Source organism: Eretmochelys imbricata, chromosome 8 (assembly GCF_965152235.1).
Source record: "Eretmochelys imbricata isolate rEreImb1 chromosome 8, rEreImb1.hap1, whole genome shotgun sequence".
Lineage (NCBI taxonomy): Eukaryota > Metazoa > Chordata > Testudines > Cheloniidae > Eretmochelys > Eretmochelys imbricata.
In genome coordinates, this window is record NC_135579.1 from 104,352,542 (window position 1) to 104,367,485 (window position 14,944).

Genomic DNA, 14,944 nt, shown 5'->3' on the forward strand with positions numbered 1-14,944 from the left:
GAAAAGGAAATTACTGAGATCCAGCATTAGACTTTTTAAAAGAACAGAATTAAAGTGAATTAAAAGTCACTATTGAAGACCAAATATTAACTCATTTGTCCGGATTGTATTCCCATTTTCATTATTATTTTCCTGGAGTTGAATACAAATCTCCAGATACTGACTGGATTCAAAACCCATTCTCACTAACAGCTGACTATTCCAACTTTAACTATTTCACCTCGAGAAAATCTCTTAGAACTGTTTAGTGTTCACAAAACGAAGACCAAAGTTTTCAAATTTAACAAATCAGGAATTCGATTTCTCTTAAAAGGAGACTACAAATAATTTAGTGATGAAGCTGTGGAAGTGTTACTTCCATTCACTTCATTCTCTCTCTGAATCTGGTTTTCAGCAATGATTTCTGTGAAAACTCAACACAGAAATGGTTTCAACTTGGAAAATGCCCTTCTGTCTGGCTCTATCAGAGATTCAAATAAACATTGTGCAACTATGCAGTTCAAAACAGGACCATTCTTCCCACTAAAATCTTAGCTACGTCCAAACACAAAAAAATCCCTTTTTTAAAGATCATAGTTCTAAAAATCTGGATGAGATCCATTTATACAATTAAACAAACTGTATGCAGTTGAATAAAGTCACAAAACCATTCAAACTCTTGTGTCCCTCTTGAAGCTAGCATCCTGAACTCCTGAATTTAGTGTCCCGAGTGTGCCAAAAAATGGTATTTGGTTGTGGTGAGCCACCAAGTTTTAAAATCTCTCTAAAGGGTCCACAGCACTAACATTTTTGTCAACCACACCTTTAGAAGAGCCCTTGGTAACCAATTTGCTTTTTTAATCTTTCAATAAGTACTACAGAAAGCACCAATAGAGCCAAAAAGTACAAATTTATCATGTCACTATGTAGTAGGAAGAGGTTATGAGTTAGCATGTCTGGAACCCATTAAATAGTATAAAAGTTACATCCACTAACTCAACAGTTCATCATCAAAACCCTAACAAAGCAGCAGTCCAAACTAAGTACATTCACAGTATTTTTTTATTTATAAAATTGTCCAATTTCATTAGCGCATAATATAAAACTAATCTGAAACGTATCTGCCTTGTTCTAGAGAAAGGTCAACCTTTATTTTAAAGTATTTAATATATTTTTTAAATCCTCCTGAAATGAGCAGTTGGGTGCCAAGATACAAGTCAAAACATTTTTTCTTTGTTTTGTTAACAGTCAAGTCACAAACCCCTGGGAAGATTATATATCTAACCAAAACTGGTAGAACCAGGCCTGCAGACAGCCACCGAACTAAGACAGAGTACAATTAAGCCAAATCACAAATATGTCAGTCCATTGACCCAACTAATGTACATAGACAGATTAAAACTATGTATGATGAGCAAACACTTCATTTTAAAACCAAAATTAGCAATAATGCAAATGCATCAATTTTTGTTCTTTAAAGATTTAAATTTCATTTTCAACCGTCCATTTGAGGCCAGACATCTGTTATTTCCAAAACAAAATTATAAGACACTAACATACGTCCAAATTGCCAAAACTTGACCTTTCCCAGAGTTGACAAGTTATGCATTCATGTTGAATCCTTTAACTCAGTTTAGGATTTGGCTTTTGTAACAATTCAGGGCAACAGCACCTGTATTCCCCCCTGTGGTTCAGCAAGAGCACCCATTCTTGACTTCCAGCTCCCCAGCCATTGCCTTTCTAGGTGAAGGCCCGCATCTCTCCTCATTTTGACCCGGGTATTCCCAGCCTCTACAGTTCCCTTTCTTCATTGGTATTTTCCAGCAAAGACAGTCTGCCTAAACTGACCCGCTTGCTTCTTTTCTTCAGAGACTGATAACAGAGTGATTGTCAACAGTTACAATGCAGCACTTCCTATGCAAGTCTATTTTATTCTTGATGTTAAACTCATTACAGAGAAGAAAAAAAATTAAAAACAATGAAAGCATCTACACGCATGCTAACAAGCTTATCAGAGATCACCCTACAACAGGGGCGGGCAAACTTTTTGGCCTGAGGGCCACACTGGGTTTCCGAAATTGTATGGAGGGCCAGTTGGGGGAGGCTGTGCCTCCCCAAACAGCCAGGCGTGGCCCCCTGTCTGACCCCCACTGCTTCTTGCCCCAGGACGGCCCCGCCTGGGACTCCTGCCCCATCCAACCCCTCCTGTTCCTGTCCCCTGACAGCCCTCCCAGGATCCCTGCTCCATCTACCCCACCCTGTCCCCTAACTGCCCCCCGCTGCCCCATCCAACCCCCCGCCCTCATTCCTGACTGCCCCCCCGGGATTCCTGCCCCCATTCAACCCCCCTCTGTTCCCCGCCCCTGACCGCTCTGACCCCTATCTATACCCCCGCCCCCTGACCACCACCCCGAACTCCCCTGCCCTCTATCCAACCCCCCCGCCATGCTGCCTGGAGCACCGATGGCTGGCAGTGCTACAGCCACGCTGCCAAGAGTGCCAGGACAGGCAGCCATGCTGCCCAGCTGGAGCCAACCATGCCACCGTGCAGCACAGAGCACTGGGTCAGGTCGCGGCTCTGCAGCTGTGCTGCCCGGCAAGAGCTCGCAGCCCCGCTGCCCAGAGCACTACGCTGGCAGCGCAATGAACTGAGGCTGCAGGGGAGCGGAAACAACAGGGGAGGGGCCAGGGGCTAGCCTCCCAGGCTAGGAGTTCAGGGGCTGGGCAGGAGGGTCCCGCAGCCTGGATGTGGCCCGCGGACCATACTTTGCCCACCTCTGCCCTACAACATATTCTAGCAGGCTCAGTCCTTCCAACCCTGTCCTAAGGTTTGGGGCCCTCATAAAACCAGGAGTCCTGCCTGTTGTCTGGATCAGGAAGAAGGGCAGGCACTGAGCCAGCTTAAACTCAGGCTTTCCATCCAAAAGTTTGTCTTTTTACTAAACCAACAAACCAACTTGCTATATATTACCAAGTTATATAACAACCTGAGAAAAACAATGAGATTGTGACACCAAAATTCTCTCTTGTGTGACCTACATAAACACACATTATCCATGTAAAAAGAAAAGGAGTACTTGTGGCACCTTAGAGACTAACCAATTTATTTGAGCATGAGCTTTCGTGAGCTACAGCTCACTTCATCAGATACATACCGTGGAAACTGCAGCAGACTTTATATATACACAGAGAATATGAAACAATACCTCCTCCCACCCCACTGTCCTGCTGGTAATAGCTTATCTAAAGTAATCGTCAGGTTAGGCCATTTCCAGCACAAATCCAGGTTTTCTCACCCTCCACCCCGCCACACAAATTCACTCTCCTGCTGGTGATAGCCCATCCAAAGTGACAACTCTTTACACAATGTGCATGATAATGAAGTTAGGCCATTTCCTGCACAAATCCAGGTTCTCTCACTCCCTCACCCCCCTCCAAAAACCCACCCCCATACACACACAGACTCACTCTCCTGCTGGTAATAGCTCGTCCAAACTGACCACTCTCCAAGTTTAAATCCAAGTTAAACCAGAACATCGGGGGGGGGGGGGGGGGGGCGTAGGAAAAAACAAGAGGAAATAGGCTACCTTGCATAATGACTTAGCCACTCCCAGTCTCTATTTAAGCCTAAATTAATAGTATCCAATTTGCAAATGAATTCCAATTCAGCAGTTTCTCGCTGGAGTCTGGATTTGAAGTTTTTTTGTTTTAAGATAGCGACCTTCATGTCTGTGATTGCGTGACCAGAGAGATTGAAGTGTTCTCCGACTGGTTTATGAATGTTATAATTCTTGACATCTGATTTGTGTCCATTTATTCTTTTACGTAGAGACTGTCCAGTTTGACCAATGTACATGGCAGAGGGGCATTGCTGGCACATGATGGCATAAATCACATTGGTGGATGTGCAGGTGAACAAGCCTCTGATAGTGTGGCTGATGTTATTAGGCCCTGTGATGGTGTCCCCTGAATAGATATGTGGGCACAATTGGCAACGGGCTTTGTTGCAAGGATAAGTTCCTGGGTTAGTGGTTCTGTCGTGTGGTATGTGGTTGTTGGTGAGTATTTGCTTCAGGTTGCGGGGCTGTCTGTAGGCAAGGACTGGCCTGTCTCCCAAGATTTGTGAGAGTGTTGGGTCATCCTTTAGGATAGGTTGTAGATCCTTAATAATGCGTTGGAGGGGTTTTAGTTGGGGGCTGAAGGTGATGGCTAGTGGCGTTCTGTTATTTTCTTTGTTAGGCCTGTCCTGTAGTAGGTAACTTCTGGGAACTCTTCTGGCTCTATCAATCTGTAGCTCACGAAAGCTCATGCTCAAATAAATTGGTTAGTCTCTAAGGTGCCACAAGTACTCCTTTTCTTTTTGCGAATACAGACTAACACGGCTGTTACTCTGAAAATTATCCATGTAAACGCTCTCTGGAAATGGGAATAAAGCCTACCAATCTGTGTGTTCCAAAGTGCAGGATAGCTATTTAATATATATCACAAAATGGAAATCTAAGGATAATTTTCATCTTCTCCTCCCCAGTCTTGTGCTTTTGACTTTTTTCCTGGTGCTTTGTCAATTACAGTACTTAAGAAGAAAGGAACATCAAGACCTAAAGGTCTCCATTTCAGAAAGAGCTGTATCAAAGGCAATTACGACTGGAGCTGGTCAAAAATTTTCTGACAGACTTTTCAGCAGGACAATGCAGATTCAATGGAATCAAAACATTCCACGGGAACATGTCAATTCTGTTGCAACTTTTGATGGAAGCAAGGCAGGCAGCCAGGAAAGATGCCCAGCCAGTCAGCTTGCATGGTTTCCTGCCAGCCCAGGCTGCCCCAGAACCCTGAGCAGCTGTCACCCCATGCTGTCGAATCCCCAAGGGAGCTGGCTGACTGGGAAACAGGGCATTCCCAGGAGACAGCTGCCCAAAGCAAGCTAAAAGTTCCATTTTCCAGGCAGCTCTAATCATGATAAAGGGTTGAGTTAGCCTAATAGAAAAGTAGTTGAAGAACAGGATCAAATAACTTTTCACTAGGTAGTTTTATTGGAAAATAGAACACAGAAATTATTATCAGACTCACCAAACCAGCAGTCAGAGAAGGAGCAGATTGTCCCAGGGACTGGTTTCTCATGCGGACCAGGTTTGAGGTTTCTCCAGCTGGCTGCCATACTGATTGTCCCACTCCACTGTGCACACTGCTGGATAAGGGAAGCAGTTGCTTTCCTTTGAAAACAAAAACATGATTTTAACTTTTTACCAGTTTTATGAATTATAGGTTACATAATACAATTCATAACCAACTGCAGGGTATAGGCAATGGTTTTCTAATCCATAATCATTCCTGCGGCTCTTCTATGAACCGTCTCCAATTTATCAACTTTCTTCTTGAATTATCAACACCAGACCTGGGCACAGTATTCCAGCAGCGGTCGCACCAATGCCAAAAACAGGTAAAAGCATCTACACTCCTACTCAAGATTCCCTTGCTTATGAATCCCAGGATCAGATTAGTTCTTTTGGTCACAGCATCACATTGAGAGCTCATATTCAGCAGATTATCCACCACAACCCCAACATCTTTTTCAGAGTCAGTCTCCCCCATTCTACGACTATGGCCTACATTCTTTGTTCCTAGAGATCTCCATTTATATTAAGCCATATTAAAAACACATATTGTTTACTTGTGCTGGGTTTACCAAGTGATCCAGATTTTTCTGAATCAGTGACCTGTCTTCTTCATTATTTACCACTCTCTCAACTGCTGTGTCATCTGCAAATTTATTAATTAGTGAGGATTGTGTTTTCTTCCAGATCATTGGTAAAAACGTTAAATAGTATAGGGCCAAGAAACAATCCTTCTGGAATCCCACTGGAAACACCCGCACAGTGATGATTTCATGTTTATAGTTACATTTTGAGACCTATCGGTTAGCCAATGTTTAATGCATTTAATATGTGCCATGTGTGACAGGGTCAGGCAGGATGGCTACAGGAAACTAACAGAAGGCAGAAATATTAGCCCCAGGTTAAGTAGGTCCCTTTTCCCTGGGTAAGGTAACAGGGAAGGTTTTTTTTGTTTGTTTGTTTGTTTTTTGAAACAGAAAAGTAGTTTATTTGTAACACTTACAAAGAATTACCAAAAAAACAGAACAAACGATGCAACAAAACAATACAAACAGAAGGTATAACACAGCAGCTTTCAGGAGGGAGAAGTGTTCAGGCTAGCCTGGGCCCAGAGCGGGGGGGCTTCCTCGACACTCGGGGTCTTCCACCCTCCTGAGTTACCTGGTGGCCTAGAGCGGGGGGGCTTCCTCAACACTCGTGGTCTTCCACCCCCTCGAGTTACCTAGTGCCGCGCCCAGTGTCACCGATTATCCCTCTCCTGAGAGTGCCCAGCAAGATGGGCACGGCTGCGGGGTGGCAGTTTAGGGGTGGGGGGGGTAGACACCCATGTATTATAGGACCTCTCCTAGATGACAGTAATGATGGTATCCACAGCGGCAACGGCTGGGGCTGGCGTCTCTCGCTCTTCCCCTCAATCAAAGGGTCAGACGGAGGGAATCGGACGGGGTCACTGAGCAGAGAACCCCGGACAGTGCCCACCGCTCCTCGAAGGCATCAAGGGAGTCGGTGGACGCCACCCAGAGGAACTCCACCCGGATACGTGAATGTACTGAGGATCGGAAAAAGGCCCTACAATCGCAGAACACTTCATGGGCCAACCTCCCCTCTCTGGTTTTATAAATGGCTGTTTTAGCCAAGGCTAGGAGAAGGTTAACCAGGAGGTCTCGCGATTTTGTGGGGCCACGGATGGGGAGCGTATAGATAAAAAGGTGAAGGGAGAAATGAAGCCAAAAGCGCAATAGAATATTTGTGAGGAGCCGGAAAAGGGGCTGCAATCTGGCACACTCTAGATATACGCGTGCCAGGGTTTCCCTCACATTACAAAAAGGGCAAGTATCCGGGATGGGGGTAAACCGTGTCAGAAACACGCCAGTGCTCACAGCTCCGTGAAGGAGCCACCAACTGATGTCCCCGACAGGCCTTGGGACCAAGGTGGAATACAGGCTGGCCCACCGAGGTTGCTCACCCTCCAGGGTGGCAGGAGGTCCCGCCACTTTGTATCGGGGCGGGACACCAGGGTGTGGGCGTAAAGGGTGTGAAGCGTGAGTGTGTATAAATAATTCCATGGTGTGATTTGAAAACTGACCGGCTGCAGTTCATGCAGCCGGCTTGCAGTGAAAGGGTGAGGGGTTTGTTGGGATCGGCAGGGTAGGGGACCAATGGAAAGGTCCGGTGGGCCTGGGGTAGAGGATGGGCGGGGTGCGCCCTCGCGCAAGACTCGGTTAACATAAGCTCGAGCAGCGGGGGTCAAGGCGGCCTTCACCTCCTGAAGTACGCGCCGGGGGGGGGTACAAGGGCTGGAGAGCCCCATGCGCCGAGCGAGCGTCAGGGGATCCAGCCAATCTCTCCAGTCGTAGTCCAGGAGGTCTCCGACCCTCGTGACTTCCGCCAGGACCAACCTCTGGCGTACCGAGCGGGACTCCGCCACCTGCACACGGAGTTGGGGATTGTGTAGCAGGGGCTCCGTGAGGAGATCTGCCGCCACGGACCTGGTCGTTAGAAACAGTTTCCAGGTCCAGAAGAGGTCCTGGTAGAAGACCGGCAGCCCGGAGAGGTCTCACAGAACACCTCTCAGACAAAGATAAAAGAGCTGCCGGTCGTATCGGAGCCCTTGGAAGCGGCGCAGGAAGGCGTGCGCCAATATGCTCCACGTCGAACTACCTGCACTATAAAGGAGCCTCTGCAGGGCCTAGAGGCGGAAAACGTGGACCTGAGTGTACAGACACTTCAGGCCCTGCCCTCCGTCCTTCAGGGATAAATGAAGAACTCCAACAGGGGCCCAGTGCATTCCTGACCAAAAGAACTCTAGAATCAATCTCCAGAGGTGGGTCAGGACTAGTTGGGGCCGGGGCCAGGGTCTTGAGCCGGTGGCAGAGCGTGGACAGGACTAGTTGGTTAAGCACCAGTGCTCTCCCTCGGAGGGAGAGACATCGGAGTAGCCTCGTCCATTTCCGGATCCGCTCTATCACCCCGCCCTCTAAATTTTGCCAGTTCTCCGGCGGGGAAGGGTGCGTGGCGGAAAGGTAAACACCGAGATAGAGCAGTGGACCCGCACTCCACCGGATGGTCTGAAGTGTGGGTGGGAGAGAGCCCACCTGCCGCCAGTCCCCCACCGCCAAGCCAGAGCTCTTGACCCAGTTGACTCGGGCGGAGGAGGCTGCCGAATAGATGGCCTGGCATGCCTCCACTCGCACCAAGTCGCCCGGGGTCCTGGACCACGAGGAGTACGTCATCGGCGTACGCCGACAGGACCAGCCGCAGCTCCGGCTCCCGCAACACCAACCCTGTCATCCTCCTGCGGAGGAGACAGAGGAAAGGCTCGATCGCCAGAGCGTACAACTGGCCCGAGAGGGGGCACCCCTGCCGCACTCCTCGCCCGAAGCTGACCGGTTCAGTCAGGGTCCAGTTGAGCCTAACCAAACACTCCGCGGAGGCATACAGCACCCGGAGAAAACTCACAAACTGAGGTCCGAATCCAAACGCCTGCAGAGTGCTCAGGAGGTACCCATGGTCTACTCTATCGAACGCCTTCTCCTGATCAAGAGACAGGAGGGCAAACGACAGACCATCTCTCCGCCCGAGTTCCAAAAGGTCTCGGACTAGAAATAGGTTGTCAAAAATGCTGCGACCCGGGACAGTATAGGTCTGGTCTGGGTGGATCACGTCTGCCATCACGGACCCTAGCCGCAGCGAGATTGCTTTTGCTACGATTTTGTAATCCGTGCTAAGGAGTGAGACAGGACGCCAGTTTCGTAGATCGCGGAGGTCCCCCTTCTTCGGCAGCAAGGCGAGCACCGCTCGCCTGCACGACAGAGGGAGGACCCCGCTCTGCAAGGACTCAGCCCAGACAGTGACTAGGTCTGGGCCGAGAATGTCCCAGAATGCGCGGTAAAACTCCACGGTCAGCCCGTCCATGCCCAGAGATTTATTGGTGGGCATGCGACGGAGGGCTTCCGAGAACTCGGCCAGGGTGAGAGGCAGATCTAGTCGGCCTCGGTCGCCCACGCTGACCGTGGGGAGTTCCTCCCAGAGCACCCCGCAAGCGCCAGGATCGGTCGGGTCCGGGGAGAAAAGGCTTGTGTAGAAGTCACGGGCCCTCCCACTCATCTCCTCCGGATCCGTGAGGGGGGTGCCGTCTTCCGCAAGAAGGCAGGTGACGTGTTTCTTGGCCCCCCTCGTTTTCTCCAGGGCATAGAAGAAGTGGGAGCCGCGGTCCATCTCCCGAAGGAGGCGGATGCGGGACCAAACAAAGGCACCTCGGGCCCGGTGGTCCTCGAGGGCCCGGAGCTCCTCCCGCTTCTCCCGGCACGCTCCGCAGAGGGACGGGTCCTCGGGGTTGGCGGCCAGGCGCCTCTCCATCTCTAAGACCTCCCGTTCCAACTGCTCTATCGCCGCATTTCGCCGTCGGCTGGTGCCCCGAGTGTAGTCACGGCAAAAGAGCTTGGCGCGCACCTTCCCTAGATCCCACCATCGCCGCACCGAGGGAAAGGCACGCCACTGCTCTCGCCAGGCCAGCCAAAACTCCCAGAAAGACGTCACGAAGCTCTCGTCCTCCAACAGTCTGTTGTTAAAGTGCCAATAGGCCGGCCCCGGTCTCTCTGCACGGAGGGAGACCGTTATGGTGGCTAAATGATGGTCGGAGAATGGGGCCGGCCGAATGGTGGAGGAGTGGGCCTGTGAAAGATGGAAACGGGATAAGTAAATACGGTCCAACCGAGAGTGGTGTGACCGATGGGCCTCCACCCGGACAAAGGTGAACGTGGAAGTATCGTCTGGGTAATGGTCACGCCAGACGTCTACTAGGGAATGATGTTCGACTATTCCTCGAAGAATGTTCGTGGCGGCTGGGCTCAGCTCGGCCCCTGAGAGGTCCCGTTCCTCGAGGGTGGTGTTAAAGTCCCCTCCCAGGACCAGGCACTCGTGTGAATCTAGGGTGCCGAGGAGGTCAGACACCCCTGATAGAATTGTGGCCACTTTGGGCTCCTTTGCGGGGCATAAATGTTAACAAGGTTGACCACGAGCCCCTCCATACGGACTCGAAGGTGCAGCAGGTGGCCCGGCACGGCCTCAGTGACCCCTAGCACCTTGGGCCGTAGGGTGGGGGAGAACAGGGTCGCCACTCCAGCTTGCCAAGTCGTGAAGTGGCTAAAGTATACCCCGTCCCCTCGCTCCAGCCGCCACCTGGCCTCGACGGGTGGGTCCGTATGGGTCTCCTGCAGGAAAGCTACAGAGTACCCCCCTTCCCGAAGGTAAGAGAGCACCTGGGACCTGCGGAGAGCCATCCTACAGCCCCTGGTGTTCAAGGTTGCAATAATGAGAGGCATCATGCGGAGGGCTCGGGGGTTCCTATTGGTGGGGGTGTTCGTGGCCCCCGGCGGGTTGCGCAGCAACCCGTGACCCATCCCATGGATGGGTAAATCTTTTCGGAAGCCGCAGGCCCGCTCATAGGCCGCAGCACCGCGCTTTCCTTGCCCCCTGCCCTCCTTTTTAAGGGCCCTTGTGGCCTGAAGAATTTGATCAAAGTCCCCTCATAGCTGAAGAGCTAGCTGTACCCTATTGCGGGCACCCCGGGTGTGTTCTAGGAACTTCCGTAGTGCGTGCCGCAGCTCATGGGGGGGGGGGTGTGTTACGATTTCCAGGGTGTTCCCTGGTGGGTCTCTTAATGCAGCCTTGTGGTCCGCTAAGGCGGGTAGGCAGGGTGCGGACCACCGACGGGGCGTCTGACAGGCTGGGGTTATTAGATCCATTTCACGCCTTGGGGTGGAGAGGGATGGCGGGGAAAAAACTGCAACTCCTAATGGGTCACAACCAGAAAGTGCAAAGACTGCTCTCTGGGGGGAATCTGCAGAAGGCGGGAAAGAAATAACCCAAGGGGCGGCAATAGCATTGCAGGAAGAGGTGAACTGGGCAAGGGCAGGGGCAGAGGTAAGGCTCTGGGCTTCAGGAGGCGAGCAGCTAAAAGAAGGTGCCTCCTGAGCAGAGTCGAGGGTTAAGGGGTAAGGGAGGGGGCTCCCAGTGATGCTAGGCGCTGGCTCCGTGGTGGTCTTGGTGGCCATGGCATCAGGTGGTGGACCACCTTCTGCGGGGCACTCACCCGGAAAGGCAATTAGGGGGAGGGAGAATGGGGAAAGGGGGGCTGGGGTGAGGTTGCCCAGATCAAGGCCAGCCGGCAGTAGATCATCCTCTCCCTGGGTGATTGGGGTCAAATCTAGGGCCTCAATCTCCACATACACGGAGGAGAGGCCAACTCCTGCTACCCCGGGTGCCTCTCCTCTAGGGCCCGCCTCAACGGTCGCCTCGGGGTTCGCGGGGGCTTCGGGTGGTATCCGGGTAGAAGGAACTTCCTCAGGGGTCTCGGAGGGGAGGATCTCTCGTGGAGGAAGGATTCTGCCCTCCAATGTCAGTCTGTCTTCCCCTCCCGACACCAGCAGATGGATCTCACTTGTGGCCGTAGTGGAAGGCTCAATATCAGTGCCTCCCTTCCTGGTCTTCCGGGGGGCTTCCGCATCGGATGGCTGCAGCGGAGCTTGAGCCTTCCGCTTGCCTTGCTTCCCCTAGACTAGGGTCCAGCCCTCCATAGCATCATCTGGGGGTTGGTTAGCAGGGGTCGTGTCGGGGGGGTAACGGTGAGGCAGCATGAGGGGCAGGGGGTTCTCCTTGGGGCGGGCCCTCTCCTATACCCGGTAATATCTTGGCTACACACTCCTCCATAGCCTCTGCCAGACTGGTAATAGCAAGGGTGGGACTCCCTTGCTTGCCTGGGCGTTGTAGGGAAGGTGTTTCTTGGGCCCAGACGGGAGCAGCGGCGGGTCGAGTAGGAGGAGGGTTGGGTTCAGGTGCTGGGTGGCCAGGGGGGTTGGCAACGACGGGGCCGATGTCCTGCCGGGTCTCGGGGATCTCGGGTGCCCCTCCCCCCTGGACCAAAGGGCAGTCTCTGCAGACATGCCCCGCTGATCTGAGGTAGCACCGGGCCTCTCCGGTGGAATAAAAGACCCGATAGAGGGCTCCTTGGTAAGGGACTAGGAAGGACCCCTCGAGCGCCTCTCCGTCACGCGCCGCCGCCGGTGGTAGAAGCTGCACTTGCCAGCAGAACGAAAGGACGTGACGGAGGGTGGGGTCCTTGCAGCCCAACGGGAAAGGGCTGATGACAGAGACAAGTTTCTCCAGGGTGGAGAGAGCGGGTAACAGGGCAGCATTGGGTAAAAAGGGAGGAACGGAGGTGAGGACGAGGTGAATGCCCAGGGACAAACACCCCCCCCCACCGCCAGGCCCCTCTCCACCGCCTCCTGGGCAGCAGCCTCCGAAGCTAAGAAAAAAACGACCTTCCCATACATTTTGGAGGCCGCCACAATAGCTGTGGGTCCTACCACCTTCGCCAACGCCTGCACGCATGTCTCCACGTGGGGCGAGGCGGGCACCAGGAGGCAACGCTCACCGTGCCTCCTGGTCAAGGTGGGGAAGGGGCCCCGGCAGCTGGTGATGGTAGCGGAGGCAGTGGGTGGGCGAGATGACGAGGCGGCAGGCATGGGGGAGCCTGCCACTGCCCGGGCATACGCCCTGGGGGCCGGGGGAGGGACGTTCGCAGAGCTGGTGGGGGGAACAGCAGGGAGGGACGCCATGGTCAGTGACGAGGCCACAGCGGTGGGGGCAGCCCCTGCCATGGAAGGCTTAGTGGTTTTAGCGGGGCCCTTTCCTTTCTTCCCACCCTGGCCTTTCCGGCCAACTGTGGGGGGTTCCTAGAATCTAGGGGGGCGGTGGACGTAGCAGCGGCAGTAATCGCCCCGGTGCCTCCTGCTGCCGGTGCCCCAGCGGGGGCGGTGGCAGGTGTTTTGACAGTGGTGGTGGTGGGGGGGGGGTTTGGGGGTTGGGCAGGGGGGCAGGTGGGGGAGGGACAACTGATATTATTAGAGGGGCCTCACCCCTCTCATTCCCTGCCATTGTGAGCAGGGAGAGACGGGGAGACACCAGAAGGAGGAGGGGGAAGCAGATTAACCGCTCCTCCCTGCTGGGCTGCAGGCGGGGGGGGGGGGGTACCAAATGGGTTGGACGGGAAGGGGGGAAAAAAAACAGAAATCGGGGTCCGGTGATAGGGGCAAGCTGTGGGGTGAACAGTCCCGGGGGTGGGGGTTTGTGGACCCACGCACGTTTGTCCAAAGAGTCTCGTTTGGTCGGCTGATATGTCCGGTCCGAAAGGCAAAGTTCAAAGCAAACAGCTGGATCCGAAGGCAGATGGCAGGTTGCCAGCAGGGACGGACGGCGGGGGGCCGTGACAGTTGTAATAATGTTGGGGGGGGCACCGATGGATCAGGGGGCAGCTCCGTGCCACACCCCCTGTGCCGCCACAAACGCAATTAAACCACAGTCAAACTCCCCCCCACGAGAGTATAATTCAAAAAGTTACTCAGTCTTACGGCCCCCTCCACGATGATTGTAGCTTCCCTGGGTGATTTGTCTGTCTTCTGTTTTCTTCTCCAGCTGTGTTGGCTGTGTTCCAAGGCTTCCGGCAGGCCGAGAATGTTGCAGCGATAAGCTGACAGCAAAATGGCTGGGTCTGGGGGCTTCCACTCCCCCCTCCGGATAGCGGGTCGGCAATCTTCCCCCCCTCCTCCGGGGGTTTCAGCTGAGGCAAATAGCTGCGCCCGAGAGCAGGCGTGGGGGGGGGGGGGGGGGGGAGTTTTCTGGCGGCAAGCTGGCAGCTGACCAGCACTCAACGGCAGCAAAAAAAAAACAGCAAAAAAAACAAAACAAAACAAAAAAGTGTCTGGCCTGGTCGCGGGGGGGGGGACTAAGGCAGTGTCGAAAAGTAAGAAAAATCCAGGCCAGGGGGCTTTAGGAAAGACTAGAAAGAAGATAGCTGAGGAGCAAGCGAGGGACGTCCCGTTTCCCAACAGGGAAGGTTCCAGAACAATCAGGAACCTTCTGGAGACAATTAAGACAGGCTGATTAGAACACCTGCAGCCAATCAAAAAGCTGTTAGAATCCATTAAGGCAGGCTAATCAAGGCACCTGGGTTTAAAAAGGAGCTCACTTCAGTTTGTGGTGCGCATGTAAGGAGCCAGGAGAAGGAGGCACTAGGAGCTGAGAGTGAGAACGCATACTGTTGGAGGACTGAGGAGTACAATCATTATCAGACACCGGGCGGAAGGTCCTATGGTGAGGATAAAGAAGGTGTTGGGAGGAGGCCATGGGGAAGTAGCCCAGGGAGTTGTAGCTGTCGCACAGCTGTTTCAGGAGGCACTCTAAACAGCTGCATACCACAGGGTTAGAGGGCGGGCCCGAGTTCCCCCCAAATCCTCCCAACTCCTGGTCAGACACAGGAGAAGTTGACCTGGACTGTGGGTTCACAAAAATGGCCAAACTAAGGGCTACCATGAAGCTCCAAGGCGAGCAAATCTGCCAATAAACGCAAGACCCACCAAAGTATAGGAGGAACTTTGTCACACATGTTAATCTTATATTGTTCTACTTTTTTAATCCAAATGTCATGAAGAACCAAGTCAAATGCCTTTCAGAAGTTTAAGTATATTACTTTAATACTATTACTTTTATCAACCAAACTTGTAACCTCACCAAAAAAAAAAAAATATATCAAGTTAGTTAGGATCTATTTCCCATAAGCACATGTTGATTTTCATTAATTACCCTCCTTTAATTTTTTATTAATTGAGTCCCAATTCAGATAGTCCATTATCTTGCCCAGGATCAATGTCAGGCTGACAAGACCTATAACTACCCAGGTCATCCTGTTCACCCTTTTTGAAAGCTGGCACAACATTAGCTTTCGTCCTGTCTTCTGGAAGTTGCCCAGTGTTCCAAGACAAACTGAAAATCTACATTAGTGGTCCAGCAGG

At 52.3% G+C, this 14,944-nt stretch overlaps 1 protein-coding gene across 6 annotated transcripts in view; it reads right to left on the reverse strand.

Annotated features, from left to right (window-relative positions):
* Positions 1 to 14,944, reverse strand: part of MAST2 (microtubule associated serine/threonine kinase 2) — a 389,497-nt gene that overhangs the window by 316,430 nt on the left and 58,123 nt on the right. For all 6 annotated transcript variants that reach the window (XM_077824259.1, XM_077824258.1, XM_077824257.1 and 3 more), the window contains one exon: positions 5,050 to 5,192. In XM_077824259.1, coding sequence (XP_077680385.1) covers positions 5,050 to 5,192 — 143 coding nt within the window. The remainder of the gene's footprint in view (positions 1 to 5,049; positions 5,193 to 14,944) is intronic.